Source organism: Octodon degus, unplaced genomic scaffold, assembly GCF_000260255.1.
Source record: "Octodon degus isolate 3935 unplaced genomic scaffold, OctDeg1.0 scaffold00121, whole genome shotgun sequence".
Classification (NCBI taxonomy): Eukaryota; Metazoa; Chordata; class Mammalia; order Rodentia; family Octodontidae; genus Octodon; species Octodon degus.
In genome coordinates, this window is record NW_004524697.1 from 7,562,644 (window position 1) to 7,576,125 (window position 13,482).

The 13,482-nt window shown below is 40.4% G+C and overlaps 1 protein-coding gene across 2 annotated transcripts in view; it reads left to right on the forward strand.

Moving 5' to 3' along the window:
- Nucleotides 1-8,307: 8,307 nt before the first annotated feature.
- LOC101592473 (histone PARylation factor 1) overlaps nt 8,308-13,482 on the forward strand; it is a 33,011-nt gene continuing 27,836 nt past the window's right edge. The window contains exon 1 of one of the 2 annotated variants that reach the window (XM_004640237.2): nt 8,308-8,434. In XM_004640237.2, coding sequence (XP_004640294.1) covers nt 8,387-8,434 — 48 coding nt within the window. In that variant the 5' untranslated portion in view covers nt 8,308-8,386. The remainder of the gene's footprint in view (nt 8,435-13,482) is intronic. The other variant, XM_023700109.1, reaches the window with a different exon arrangement.

Consider the following 13,482-nt stretch of genomic DNA (forward strand, 5'->3'; position numbering starts at 1 on the left):
AGGATGATTGGCAGAGGGGAACAGTTCATGGAAGGCAGACTGTAGCAATGTAACAAGGGACCTTCACAGAATCTTTCTGCCCCTTTTATACTAGGCTGCTTAGATTAGGGTGGTGCCAAACCTATCAACAGACTAATTCTGTAATCACACACCCTTAATCCTAGCATCATTCACTCCAGACCCTTTTTCAGAGGAAAAAGCCCCACCTATGACCATATGAGGCTTTGTGGGAACATCCGCACACAAGCCATATACCTCATGTGCTTTGAAACCTCCAAGGCAGTCAAAGACATCACCAAAACTTAAGTATAGAATGACATCCCCAATCATTTGACTAGACCCCTGAACCGTCATGTTGTTTTTTCTAAATTAAACAAGTCATTCAACTACAAATGCAACCATTAATAGCTGAGGAAAGGATAAGTTAGAACTACTTGAATGCTTGAGGGTCCGCATCGTGACTGGGTCTGACTGTCACTTTAATGTCTGTAGAGGTTGCCATAACTTCTGTAAATGAGGTACAGAAGAAAATGACAGGGGAAATTCCAAAAGTATAAACATACAAGTAATAATTACCATGTGTTTTCACCAAGTAAGAAGGGGCTCAAAACTTTTTATTCTCTTTTCAGGCATTTTACTTTTCTTAATATAGTAACTCAAAGCCATGCTTTTGGTCCTTAAACAAAAAGTACCCAATGATTCAAGCTTTTAAAAATGCATGAGGTGCCACTCTAGGAGATGCACAGTGATGGACTGGTAAATTCTGCAGTAAAAACTTGTCTTCAATTTTATTTCATATAGAAATTCCATGTTTTCCTCCTTGCAGTAGCTATTATCACCCTGAAGACCTGCAGGAAAGCACTGCTGTAGATTGAAATAAAGACATGCAACTTCTGGCCCGGGAGACTGGGTAGCAGTACATCTCTGCTTGGCAGGAAACAAAATAATGGAAAATACAAAACTGGGAGCATAGTAGACATCCATAAATTGAATATAAGCTATTATATATTGAATGTAAGTTATTGCTGTGAATTTTTGAGATAAAAATAAAATAGATAAATTAGAGCTTATCATTTCAAGTCTTACTTTTTCATCACTTCTCACAGAAATATTCTCTGGAATTATTTAAATAGCTATTGTAAACGTACTTGAGATATGGGTACTGGTTTCTTATTTGACTGTCATAAATAGGCATGGCCCAATGAAAACTGCAGAGATAAAATTGTGTACCAGAGAAGTACAATGGCAAGATTATTTCTTTCCTAGGAACTGCAATGGAGCCCTCCTGTGGCTAATTTAATCCAGCAAGTTTTTCCTGATCTAAGCAGAAAAGCATAGAAGCAACAGCTTTACTGCAGCGGTAGCCATGACAATGTGCTTTGTGTCTAAGAGCCCTGGGAATAAACAATCCTATGGCAAATACACATTTCTGAAGAAAGAGAAAATAGTGCCTCAGGATGCAAGGAACAGAGCTTGCCTCTTTATTTTACAGACAGCATCTAAAGTCATTTTCATCAATTTTGTGGAGTTATTTTACCAAAGAGAAAGGCATGGGATTTAGGAACTATGTTAGCAATGGGGAAATAGATGAGTCTAATAAAAAGGAAAACTGTCTATTTCCATGACTCTAATTTTCCAAAATAATAAGTAAAAATACTCTTCTCTTTAGCTAGAAATAATGTATATGTCAGGTCTCCACTTATCCAAGCTACTGGTCAAAACTAAGAAAGTAAGAAGAGAAAAAAATCACTCTAAATTTGACTTATTTAATTGAGGGCTGCTCCTTGTTAAGGAGCAGAGGTTTTGGGAGATTTTTTCTTTTTCTTTTTTCCTTTTTTTTTTTTTTTTTTTTTTTTTTTTTTTTTTTTTTTTTTCATGTCTTCTCTAGTGAGGAGCATTTGGGGATCTGCACAAGCATCTCTCAATCTTAGCCCAGTGCCTAATGATGTTTTCTTACATCCCTTGGTTCAGAATTCCCATGGGCCACCTTGATGGGGTCCTGGTTCATCTCTGCCTGTGGAACCTGTTCCCATACACTGACATCAGTGCAAATGCCACTCTCTCCCGCTCTGATGTTACCTTTCAAAAAAAGCAAAAGTGAAATAGCTTTTAAATCTTCTCCTTTTTTTAGGAAAGAGCTCCTCATAGTCTGCTTGGAGTGAAATGCTACCAATGCCACACAAGGTAGTGCGCAGTGGCTATAAATCTGTGGGCCACTTAGAACTCATGGTGACCTATCCATGGTACCTGACACCAAAGTGACCCTCAGTGTATATTTGTTAAGTGATGGCTGAATGCATAGGTAAGTGAAAATATGGTGATCAGTTTTAGACATTCATTTGCTTCTTACTTTTTAAGCAATACAGTAAGTCATTAATGGTCATTGTGACATATTTTGTTCCAAAATCAAACTTTACAAACAATTCGGCATATATATATATATATATATCAGGTCACTTCATTTTTCTTTCTTTCCTTGGGTCCAGTAATCCTTTGGGAACTCAAATCAAGATAATGTTCTAAAGTATGTTTGCAGCTTGACATACAAAGTCATTGACTGCAGTCATTTATAGCAAATGAACAATTGTGGAAATTTGTCATGAAGGTTAGGTACATTATCAAAACATCTGTCCAATGACATATTTATGCAGTTACCAAAATATTGATGAAGAATTCAACAGTATTTCTTATACAGCTTTGTTTTTAAAAGCCAATTATAAGTTGTTATGCATAGTATTATCTCAACTATGTAAAAAATATATGAGAACATGTAGAAAATACATATTTGTATTCAACCAAATAACAGGTAAGGTTACTTCAGGGTAGTGGGCTGTGGTAATTAATTTTATTTTAATTTTTCCATACAATTAAACTGTTCCAAAATTAATATGTAACATTGTATTCAGAAAATTTAAAAACTTTGGTGAGGTGAAAGACCTCATCAAGAAATAATATGCAAGGGCCAGCCAGATAGCTCAGCGGATTAAAGCACCTGTTTAGGTAGATGCAGGGACCTGGGGTTCGACCCCAGTGTACATGCTGGCCCTGCCCCTGGGGCACACTGAGACACTAATTGAGACTGGGCGTGGTGGTACCTATAATCCCAGCACTTGGGAAGCTGAAAACAGGATCATTATGAGTCTCATCCACGTAATGAGACCCTGTAGACCCTGTACTAAATACATAAAGAAGAGACTTAAGCAGTGATTTCTAGTTGGATCCTTCCAGTGAAATGGTCCCCAAGTGCCTCTCTCCTTCTAACAAAATGCTCCCCAACCTCTTGTCCTCTCTCCTTGGCAGTTTTCCAAGTCCTCAATCTTGGTTGCTGCCTTTTATCCTCCCTCCATCATCAACTAGTAAACTCCTTGTATTAACTTACCTCGGTTCCCAACATACTATCCTTTGTTCTGTCATTTGTGACTTCCCAGTAATAATGCTATGTATTTACCTGGATTTCAGGATTGATGATCTCTGTGATATTCAAAGAGTTCAATAATTACAACAGGGTTTTTTTGGGAAGACTGACCTGGAACCATGGATCTAGAAGATTAGAATGTGATAAAGACACATAATTCTTATTCTTTTTTCATGTGATTAACAGGAATATTAACTATGCTGCCCTTGTTGCTCTCCAGCACACGCTAATTACCTGGGACACAGCAAACGTAACATCTTAGTCTTGCCAATGCTAATAGTTCTGATACATAATTGATGCTTAATACAAATGAATAAATGACTGAATGGGGGGAGGATGAATTACAGTGTATTTACTGTGGGTGATCACTATTCAATTAATACTGTATTTATTGAGCACTCAGTACATGCCAGCTTTTGCTTGGAGTTAGATTACACAAGACATTCTGGGAAGGAAAAACTGCAGTAGCGAATTGGCTCTACATTTCATCCAGTGCAAACATGAAGACTGAGGAACATCAGGAACCTTTTAAGATGTGTTTGGGTCATCCAGCTAGTGCTAGTGCCAAGACTGCCAATCTGGAGCAAGCACAGTGGGTGGAACAGTTGTGTCACTGTTTGAGTGGTTTTTCAGGGTCAAGTAGTTCCAGATAGGTCAAATTATGGTGTCAAAGGTTAATGCTACAGCTCATTTGCAGCTGCTTTGTATGGTAGCCACGTGAGGTCAGCTACACTTGAAGCTCCTACTGGCTTTTAACCTGGGAATTTATACCAAGTTTCACCCTTTAAACACTTTCTTTTGCTTGGACTTTAGCACAATCACCCATATCCTGTAATTAAGTCCCTTACTCTCAAAATCCTCTAGAAGGAGTTATATTTTACAGGATATGTTGAGAATTGGAATGCCCTGCAAGAGTCTGGGTCTCCTGAAAGCTGATGTTATCCTGCAGGGATGGGCCATAGCTTTCGTTATGGTTTACCTCTTGAGTGTCATTTTTTGGGTTTGTTTTTGTTTTGTTTTGTTTTGTTTTGTTTTGTTTTGTTTTGTTTTTTGTGGCCGGCTCAGCCTACCCTGGGGGCAGGGCTGGTGCAGTGTGTGGTGCTGGGGATCAGAACCTCCATTCCTATGCTTTGCCTAAGCTTGCCTAAGCAGGCACTTTAGACCGCTGAGCTATCTTGCTGGCCTTAGACTGTCTTTCAAAGGTCCACATGTTTCAGAGGTGGTGCTTTTGGGAGGTGATTTTGGAAGGTGATCGTGGGGGCAATGTACTTATCAAAGAATTAATCTATTGATGAGTTCATGTGTTAGGTGGTGAGGTGGGTCACCAGAGGTGTGACCTGGAAGGGTAAGTGCTTTTCTTTGGCTCCTTCTCTCTCTCTCTGCTTCCTAGCTGCACTGGGATAAGCTGCTTTCCTTCAACACATACTTGTGTCATGCCATTTCTGTAACAGAAAATGCCCCCACTCTCTCAGCCAGTATACTTCAGTTTCTTAGTTGCCCGGGTAATAGTTTCTGGTTGCCTCTCTGTCTTAGGAACAGCTGGTCACTGTGATTCCCACTGTAGAAACCAATCCCCAATTGAGAAGCCATTCTGCCTCTGTACTTCCTGCTTGCTTATCCCATATGAGCACTAGACTGCCAGAGATCAGGGCCTGATATTTTGGAAGTGATCCCAGTCAGTGCCCATCCATGTAAAATAAATCTGCCTCCAAATCTTGGGTGTCATTTTGGTGTTTCTGTTTGCCACTACATTTTGGCCTTGGAGCAGGACAACCATGGACCTCCAAAACCATGAGCCAAATTAAACCTCTTCTTCAAGTTATAAGTATCAGATATTGTGTCCTAGGACAGGAAAGTGACCAATATAGGCTTCCTCAAGGGGACTCATCCATCATCCTGATTGCTAGGATGAATGTTTTCTGCCATTGAGAGCCTTAGGAATAAAACTGTATTAACCCTGTAATTCCTTGTACCTGTACTGCCCCATGTGGTCATCCTACCATTAAATGACTTAGTGCTGATAGCCAGCTGCACTCCAAGACCTGACATTCTAAGTGGCACCATGACTTGTTTTTATCAGCAGACCTTATAGCAAATGCAGAAAACAGTGTTTATTTAACAAGATACATAGGACATCCATGATCTTCTAAGTACATAACGGTTGGAAAGAAATACTCCTTGTAGTTAGAATTTATAAGGGAAGGGATTTAATACAGGACACACAATTTATAGGATTATTTTTATAATATTCATCCAAAGAATTAAATGAAAAAGAGTGGGTGAAATCTGTCCACACACTAGAGACCCAAATAGTACAGCTGGGGGTCCAGATCCCACAGCAATGTCCTACACAAGTCCAGCTGAACACTTAGAGCCTATGACAATCCAACTGGAGGCCCAGAGCCCAGAACAGTGCTCTGTTCACCTGGAAGACATCATTAAGATTCCAAGGCTTTTTCCCCCACTGGGTTTCAAGGAAATAGTATATTCTCAAGCAAGAAAGGAGATTATTCTCTGGAAAAAGCCAGACATTATTATAGCCCCTGTCTATAGTTGAGAGGCTGTGTCTGAGCCCCTACAACAGTTTGCAGATAATCACTTTTATATATGAATTGAGAGCAAGGATGGCCACCCAAGTTAAGAAAGGCCTCCAGCATAAAGGACAGAGATGAGATATAAATAATCAACCAACCAGTCAAAAAAGACTCAAAAGAATTAAAATCAATAGTTACATAGAAAGCCTTTTAAAAAAACATATAATTTAGGTCTTTGGAGATAAAACAAGCTAAATTTCTGAAAAAAAACAATATGACATAAAAACTATAAAAAGAGCACTTATAATGCAGGTATAATAAAAGAAATAAAATAATTTGATAGAGTCATCTAAGTTGAAAAAGACACACAGAAAGTAAAATAAAAAGATGACAAGAAAATAATTAGAACAGATAAGAAAAACTTGTCCAGAAAGTTTAACATCTGAATAATTTCTCATTGCTGAGGAGATAGCTCAGCGGCTTAAGTGCCTGCATGGCAAGTGCAACATCCTGAGTTCGATGCCCGGTTCCAATAAGCTAGCTCCCTAACAAAATAACTGAATGACTAACCGAATAAATAAATAAAATATCACGAATAATTTCTGATCAAGAAATTTGATGAGGGATGGGACAGAGGAAATCATACAATAATACTAGAAAACTTCCCCAAATAAAAGAATATGTGTATCAAGATTGAAAACAGCTGACCAAATGTGAGTTCAAGAGACAGAGAGACCCACAACCAAGGTATGCAAGGTGTGTGTCCTCTTAGGAGCCTGGAAATTAAGAAACGACCATGAGGGTTGGCGGTCTAGCTCAGCCGCATAAGCGCTTGCCTCGCAAAGCTCAAGGTCCCCAGTCCAATCCCTGGTACCTCAAAACAACTCTAAACTTTCTTGAAGGGAAAGAAACAGAAACAAAATAAGCTATATATAAAGAAATTAGCCACTTACGAGGAAAACATAAAAAGCACGATGGCATAGCGTTTCTCAAGTATACTGGGAGCTAAAATGCTGGAGCAATCCCTCCAATGCTCATTGCTTAGCCCGAAGAGAGTTTCAGATACGCAAGACTGGGGGTGGAGGGAGTAGCCACACCTGGAGAGACGTGCTGTCACGTCAAAGAGAGCACGAATTTACAAATGCATGTCACCTGGGTTACGAATTATTTGCTTTAAAGGGCCATTTGCTGTCACTAACTAGATCCTACAGGAGGTGTGGGGACCCAGAGTGGCACTCAGCATACCCAGGGTCGAGCTGCTGCTTCGGAAACAGGTGCAGGAATTCCCAGCAGTTTCAGGCTGATGCCGAGCTTGAAGGGAACTCAAAATCACGGACTGGATTTTACTCATGGCTCGTCCTTATTTGTTTGAAACAGCTACTTGCCTGACTAAAACAATGTTAAAATAATAAAAATTAAAAGGGCTGGTGCTCCATCTCGGTGCGAAGGCTGAGGGCCACTACTGGACGACACGTTCCACAAAATGACAAAAGGAGAGTATAAAATGAGGGCAAAGGGAGCACAGGCAGAATCTGTCTCAAGGATGAGGCACCGGACCTTGCTAGGAGGTCTGCGATAGAGCAGGGCCTCTCAAACTTTGAGGTGCAGAGGAACTTTAATCTTATTTAAATGCAGGAGGGTTTTTTACGTATTTAGCACGGGGTCTACAGGATCTCATTACACAGATTGGACTCAGAGATTCTGTTTTCAGCCTCTTAAACGCTGGGATTACAGGCTGGGATTACAGGCGCTCCACCACGCCCAGTCTCAAACACGTCTCAGCACACGGTGTGGGGGAGGGGCACCTCTTTTGGTGCCTGGGATGGAGCCTCAGTCCCTGCGTCTGCCTAAGCAAGCTCTTTAGTCCGCGGAGCCCTCTTGCCGGCCCTAACATGCAGGGGTTTATTTATTTTTTTACCCTAACATGCAGTTTTTGATTCGATACATGTGGGCAGAGCCTAAGATTCCGCCTTCTTAGCAGATCCCTCAAGGTGCTGGTGTGGCGGGTCTACATCGCACGACACAGGTGGGATTCACTCCTGAGACATAACGGGATGAATCCGCAGTAGGTAATAAATACACTAGGGAGGGAGGGGGATGAATTTAAGGCCGAAGCGAGGGCGGCGACACACATTGAACTCCGGCGGCAGTAAACGCCGGAGGACGAAGGCGAACCCCGCGTTTGCTACCCCGAACCGTCCTCAAGGGTCTCGCAAGCTTTGCTTTGGGAGGCGGTGTCGGGGCGCGCGAGGCGCGGATTCGCCAGCGGGGTGGCGGGCGGGGCCTCGGGGAGGACAGGGGCGGAGCTTTCCCTGTATCTGCGCGCGCCGCCTTGGCGCGGGCGTGCGGATTGGTGGCTTCTGAACCCGGAAGTACTCGGCTGAGCGCGGAGGCAGCCGGAAGGCGAGGCTCTGCGGGTGGGCGCCGCAGCTGCAGGATGGTCGGCGGCGGCGGGAAGCGCAGGCCCGGCGGGGAGGGGCGCCAGGTATCGCCGGGAAGGCTATGCGGGCTCGGCGGGGCGCTGGAAGCGACGGCCGGGGCTCCGGGCCGCACAGTCATGCATCCGAGAGTCACGGAGCGCCTGCCGTGAGGCCGCGAGCTGCGGTCCGCCGCGGGGCCCCAGTCAGGGCGGTGCCCCGCTGTGCTGGGGATGGGGCCCCCCACTTCCCTTGGCGCGGCTCAGGGGAAGCAGATGAAGCTCGTTCATTTTGCCAGCCACGTGGGTTGGAAACTGAGTAACTGCCGGGATTAAAGATGTAGAGCCCAGGCTCGGGATGCGCGCCCTAGTGAACACACATTTTACTGTGCCTGGGATTATGACGCTGGAGTGGAGAAAGTGTGGGACCCCCGAAGGCGGATTTAACAAATCCGAGGGCTGTTAGGTTGTTTAAAGCAAGTTAAGTTTGAAAATGGTTCATGAGGAGAAATCAGTCCCGTGATGTAAAAGTATTGGGGGGCCCAAAGAGGCGTTCTGCCTGACAGAGTGAGGGACCCTATCTATCATAAGGGTACCGCAGAATTGAGGGCGCTGGGCAGAAAGTACATGTCCTCTTAGGCGTTTAATACGTGGTCAAAAGTTCAGTAAACACAGTACTTAATGTCGGGAGTAAGCAGGAGAAAGTGTCGTTGTAAAAATGTGCAAAAATCACTTTAGCTGTATTTAGCCTAATTAACTGCTACAACCCTGATTGTAGGTGTTTCTCATATTAGGTTGTGTTTTCTAGGAACACCGGGGTGAAATGACTGAAGGGATCAGCTGTCTCAAATTCTAGTTTTTAGAGTTTGAGAGAAGCTTAAGTACTCTGTAGTGTGTGAACTCAGGCAGAGAGGTGCAAAATACCCCTTTTGGAAGTCACGGTGAGGACCTGCCCCGGCAGAGTGCTATGCTTCCTAAGAAAGAAAATCCCCAAAGCGAAGATAATCCTAATAGAAACTATTAGCGGCTAATAGTAATAGCCAGCGGTGATATATATGTGCTAAGACTGTTCTTTTTATTTTTAGATATAACCTAGTCGGGATAATAACTCCATGAGACCCGTACTACATCTGTCTCTTGGGGTGAGAAGAAAAAGCAGAGGTTAAGTAACCTACTCAAGGAAAAACTGCCTTTCAGCAGGGCAGGTTCAAACTAGTCATCAAAAGTCTAACCGAAGACGATTGCAAAAGCAAATATAGTTCTGTATTTCTGGTCAAGGCAGTCGCATGAAGGAGTAGTTACGAATTTGTGCTCCAGAGCCAAATTTAAATCTCAGCTCTTCCACATTTAACTAGGGATGTAGGGAAAGTTACATAACCTCGGTCTTGTTAGTGAGATGTACATACAAGTATAAGACCTTAAATTAGTAGCAAGGATTAAATGAGAATACAGAGAAAGTGTTTAAAACAGTGGCAAGGCTCTTAAATGCACAGTAAGTATTGCTCCTTTATCGTTGTTATTACAGTAATTGCTATTGTATAGCATCCATTTTGGATTTTATGGTTCAATAGTTTTTCCAGTTTTTATTTTTTTTCATGACCTCAGATAGATGCATTAAATTAATAGTGTAATAAACTTAACATTGGTTGGTTCCTGGTCCTCCTCAACCGTATTTATTCAGTAGTATAACAAACATCTGTGAACCTATTTCCCAGTCCCAGAACTGAAACGTTGACAGTAATCCTACATTCGTGCATGTATGTATCCCTTGCCCTTTCTGCCTACTTCATGTCTTCTGACCATATATATAAACAGTGTTTAGTTTTAGGACATTATTAAGCAATTATACTGAATATAATCTTATTTCTTTATTAAATACTAATATTGGTCCATATTGTTTATTTTTTTATTTTTTTATTTTTTTGGCGGAACAGGGGATTGAACTCAGATCCTTGCGTTTCCCAGTCAAACGCTTATCCTACTGAGCCATCTCCCTGGCCCCATATTGTTTAGTTTACTGTTTTTTCACTAAGTGTAGTAGTATTCCATTGTTTAAAAGCACAAGGGCCTGAGTTCAGACCCGGTTCCAGAAAAAAAAAAGCCCTGTAACTATCCATTCTGTCAGTAGACATTTTGTGTGGGGTTTTTTGCTCCCAAAACAGTTCCACCATGAATTTTCTTTTGTGTCATCTGATTCATACATTTTGTTGACTGATATTTACAGTAACATCAATAAAATTGAGCCTGTTAGGAAAATGGAAGAATACAAATATGAGACATCTAGGTCAAAATTCTCAGGTCTTTGTAAAGAGGACCTATCCTGTGCATTGCAAATTCAATAGGAGGGCAACAATAGTTAATGCATTGTGTATTCTTATCCTTAGTAACTCAGAGTACAAGATATAGGCATTTAATTGTCTATACAATATTAGCACAAACCTTTCTTTTCAATGAACTAAGAGAAATTAGTAGTATAACTCTTAACCTTGATATATATATATCTATATTTTTTTAATTTGCATCTCTCGAATGACCAGTGATGTTAAACATGTTTTCATATTTTTGATGTTGGTATTTCTTCATCTGAGAAGCATGTATTCATCTCAGATGCCCAATTTTGGATTTGGGAGGTATGATTTTGAATTTGGAGGTATCTTTGAATTTGGGAGGTATGATTTTTTTCTTCTTTTTTTTTTTTTGAGTTTTCTTTATATGTTCTTGATAGTAATCTGTCTAAGAAACAGCTGGAAAACATATTTTCCCACATTGTTGGTTGTCCTTTTATTCTGTTGGTGATTTCTCTTGCCATGCAAACACTTTTTAATAAGATGAGATCTCAGTTGTTAATTCTCTGTGATCCTGTATATTCAGAGCTTTATTTATGAAGTATTTGCCTACACCAATGTCTGCAAGAGTTTTATCCATTTTATCATCCAGTGTATTTAATGTTTGTTTTAATATTACATCTTTGATCCATTTTGAATTTAGTGCATGGTGAAAGATACAGGTCCAGTGTTAATCTTCTGCAAATGCAGAGTCAGTTTTTCCAGTACCATTTATTAAAGAGGCTTTCTTCCAGTGAATATGCATGGCACCTTTATCAAAGATAAGGTGATTGAGTATGTCTGGAGTTGTTTCTGCATTTTTTTTATCTGTTCCACTGATATTTGTGTCTTTTTCCCCCCAGTACCAAATGCATGTTGTTTTTGTCACAGTAGTTTTACAGTATAATACAAGTTTGGGTTTTTTTACTTTTTTTTTGGATTTTAGGGAAGGGTCTACAGGGTGTTCAGGACTCTTTCAAGACTAGATTGGACTCATAGTGATCTGTTTACAGCCTCCCAAGAGCTGGGATTACAGTCTTGTGCCCAGTCTCAATTGCCATCTCAGCACGCCCCGGGGGACCAGCATGGCAGGCTCAGGGATTGAACTCCTGACCCTTGCTCCTGCTTGCAGGCACTTTAATCAGCTGAGCTATTTGGCCAGCCCTCAAGTTTTCAAACTAGGTATAAATGATCTGGATTTCTTCATGGTCTATTGTGATTTCACCACTTTAAGGCCTAGTTGTATGGATTTGAATCTTTCCTTTTTTTGATAAGGTAAGCTATGAGTTTGTCAGTTTATTTAATTTTTCAAAGAACCAACTCTTCAATTCATTGATTCCTTGTAACTTTAAGTCTCCAGTGCATTAATTTCTGCTCTGTCTTTATAATTTCTTCCCTTATATGAGCTTTTGGTTTACTCTGCTCTTCTTCCAGAATTTTTAGGTTCACCATTACGATGTTTGCGCTTGCTCCATTTTCATGGTTGTGGGTATTCACTGCTATAAATTTCTCTTTTCGGATGGCTTCCATATGTGTCCCATAAATTCTGGCATGTTGTATTGTAATTATCACTTAATTGTTGAAACTGTGTAATTCTTTAATTTTATCTGTGATCCATTGTTGTTCAAGAGCATGGTATTTAATTTCCATGTGTTTATGAAGTTCTTGTGATTTCTTTTGCCATTGATTTCCAACTTCATTATGCTGTGGTCTGATAATAAGCATGGGGTAATTTCAGTTCTTTTTCACTTAAGCATGTTCTCTGAGGTAGTATGTGTGGTTTCTTGGAGAATGTCCCATCTGCAGCTTGAGAAGAATGTGTATTCTGATGTTTTGGGATGAAACACTCTCTAGACATCTATTTAGTCCAGTTGTTGAAAAGTTTGGTTCAGTTCTAATATTTCATTGTTGAATTTTTTTTTTTTTTGTCTAGTTGATCTTTTTGTGACAGTGTGGTATTGAGAACCCCCAATACAATTGTATTAGTGCTTATATGATTTTTCATGCCCATTAATATCAGTTGTTTTTATATAACTGGATGCACTGATATTTATTGCATATAAATTTATGGTATTTCTCTTCCTTTACAAGGTTACAATGACCTTTATCTCTCCTAATCTGTCTTGGATTGAAATTTACTTTGTCTAGGAATAGAATAGCTATCCCTGCTCTTTATCTGAGTTTCTGTTGCATGGAGTATTTTCCATTCTTTCACTTTAAGTCTGTGAATTTATTTTTGAATTAAATTTGTTTCTTTTATGCAGCATATTTTAGGTCTTGCTTATTGATCCATTCTTCCAGTCTGTCTTGATTGGTAGATTGAGACCACTAACATTGATGGTTATAACTGGTGTATATATAAACTTATCCTTGTCATATTATTTTCCTGTTACTGTTTTTTGTTTTTTGAGGTTTTTTCCCCCCGCTTCCCTCCCTCTATTCCTGTTTGCCTTGCCTGGTGGATTCTTTCTGTATATGGACATGAAGTTTCTTCATGGAATTGTAGCCCTTATTATCTTTCTAGAAGGATACTTCAACACATTTTGGAGTGCTGGTTTGGCAGTCATAAATTTCCTCAGATGTTCTTTGTCATAGAAGTAACTTATTTCTATGACAAGAAAGAATTGAAAGAGTTTTTGAAATAGTTTTATGCACATCAATCTTGGTTGAAGGTTGTTTTCCTTTAGAACTGGAAATACTTTACTCCAGTCTCCTTGACTTGAGGGTTTGTGCTGAGAAGTCAGCTGTGATTCTGATGGGATTTCCTTTATAGGTGATTTGTTTCTTTTCCCC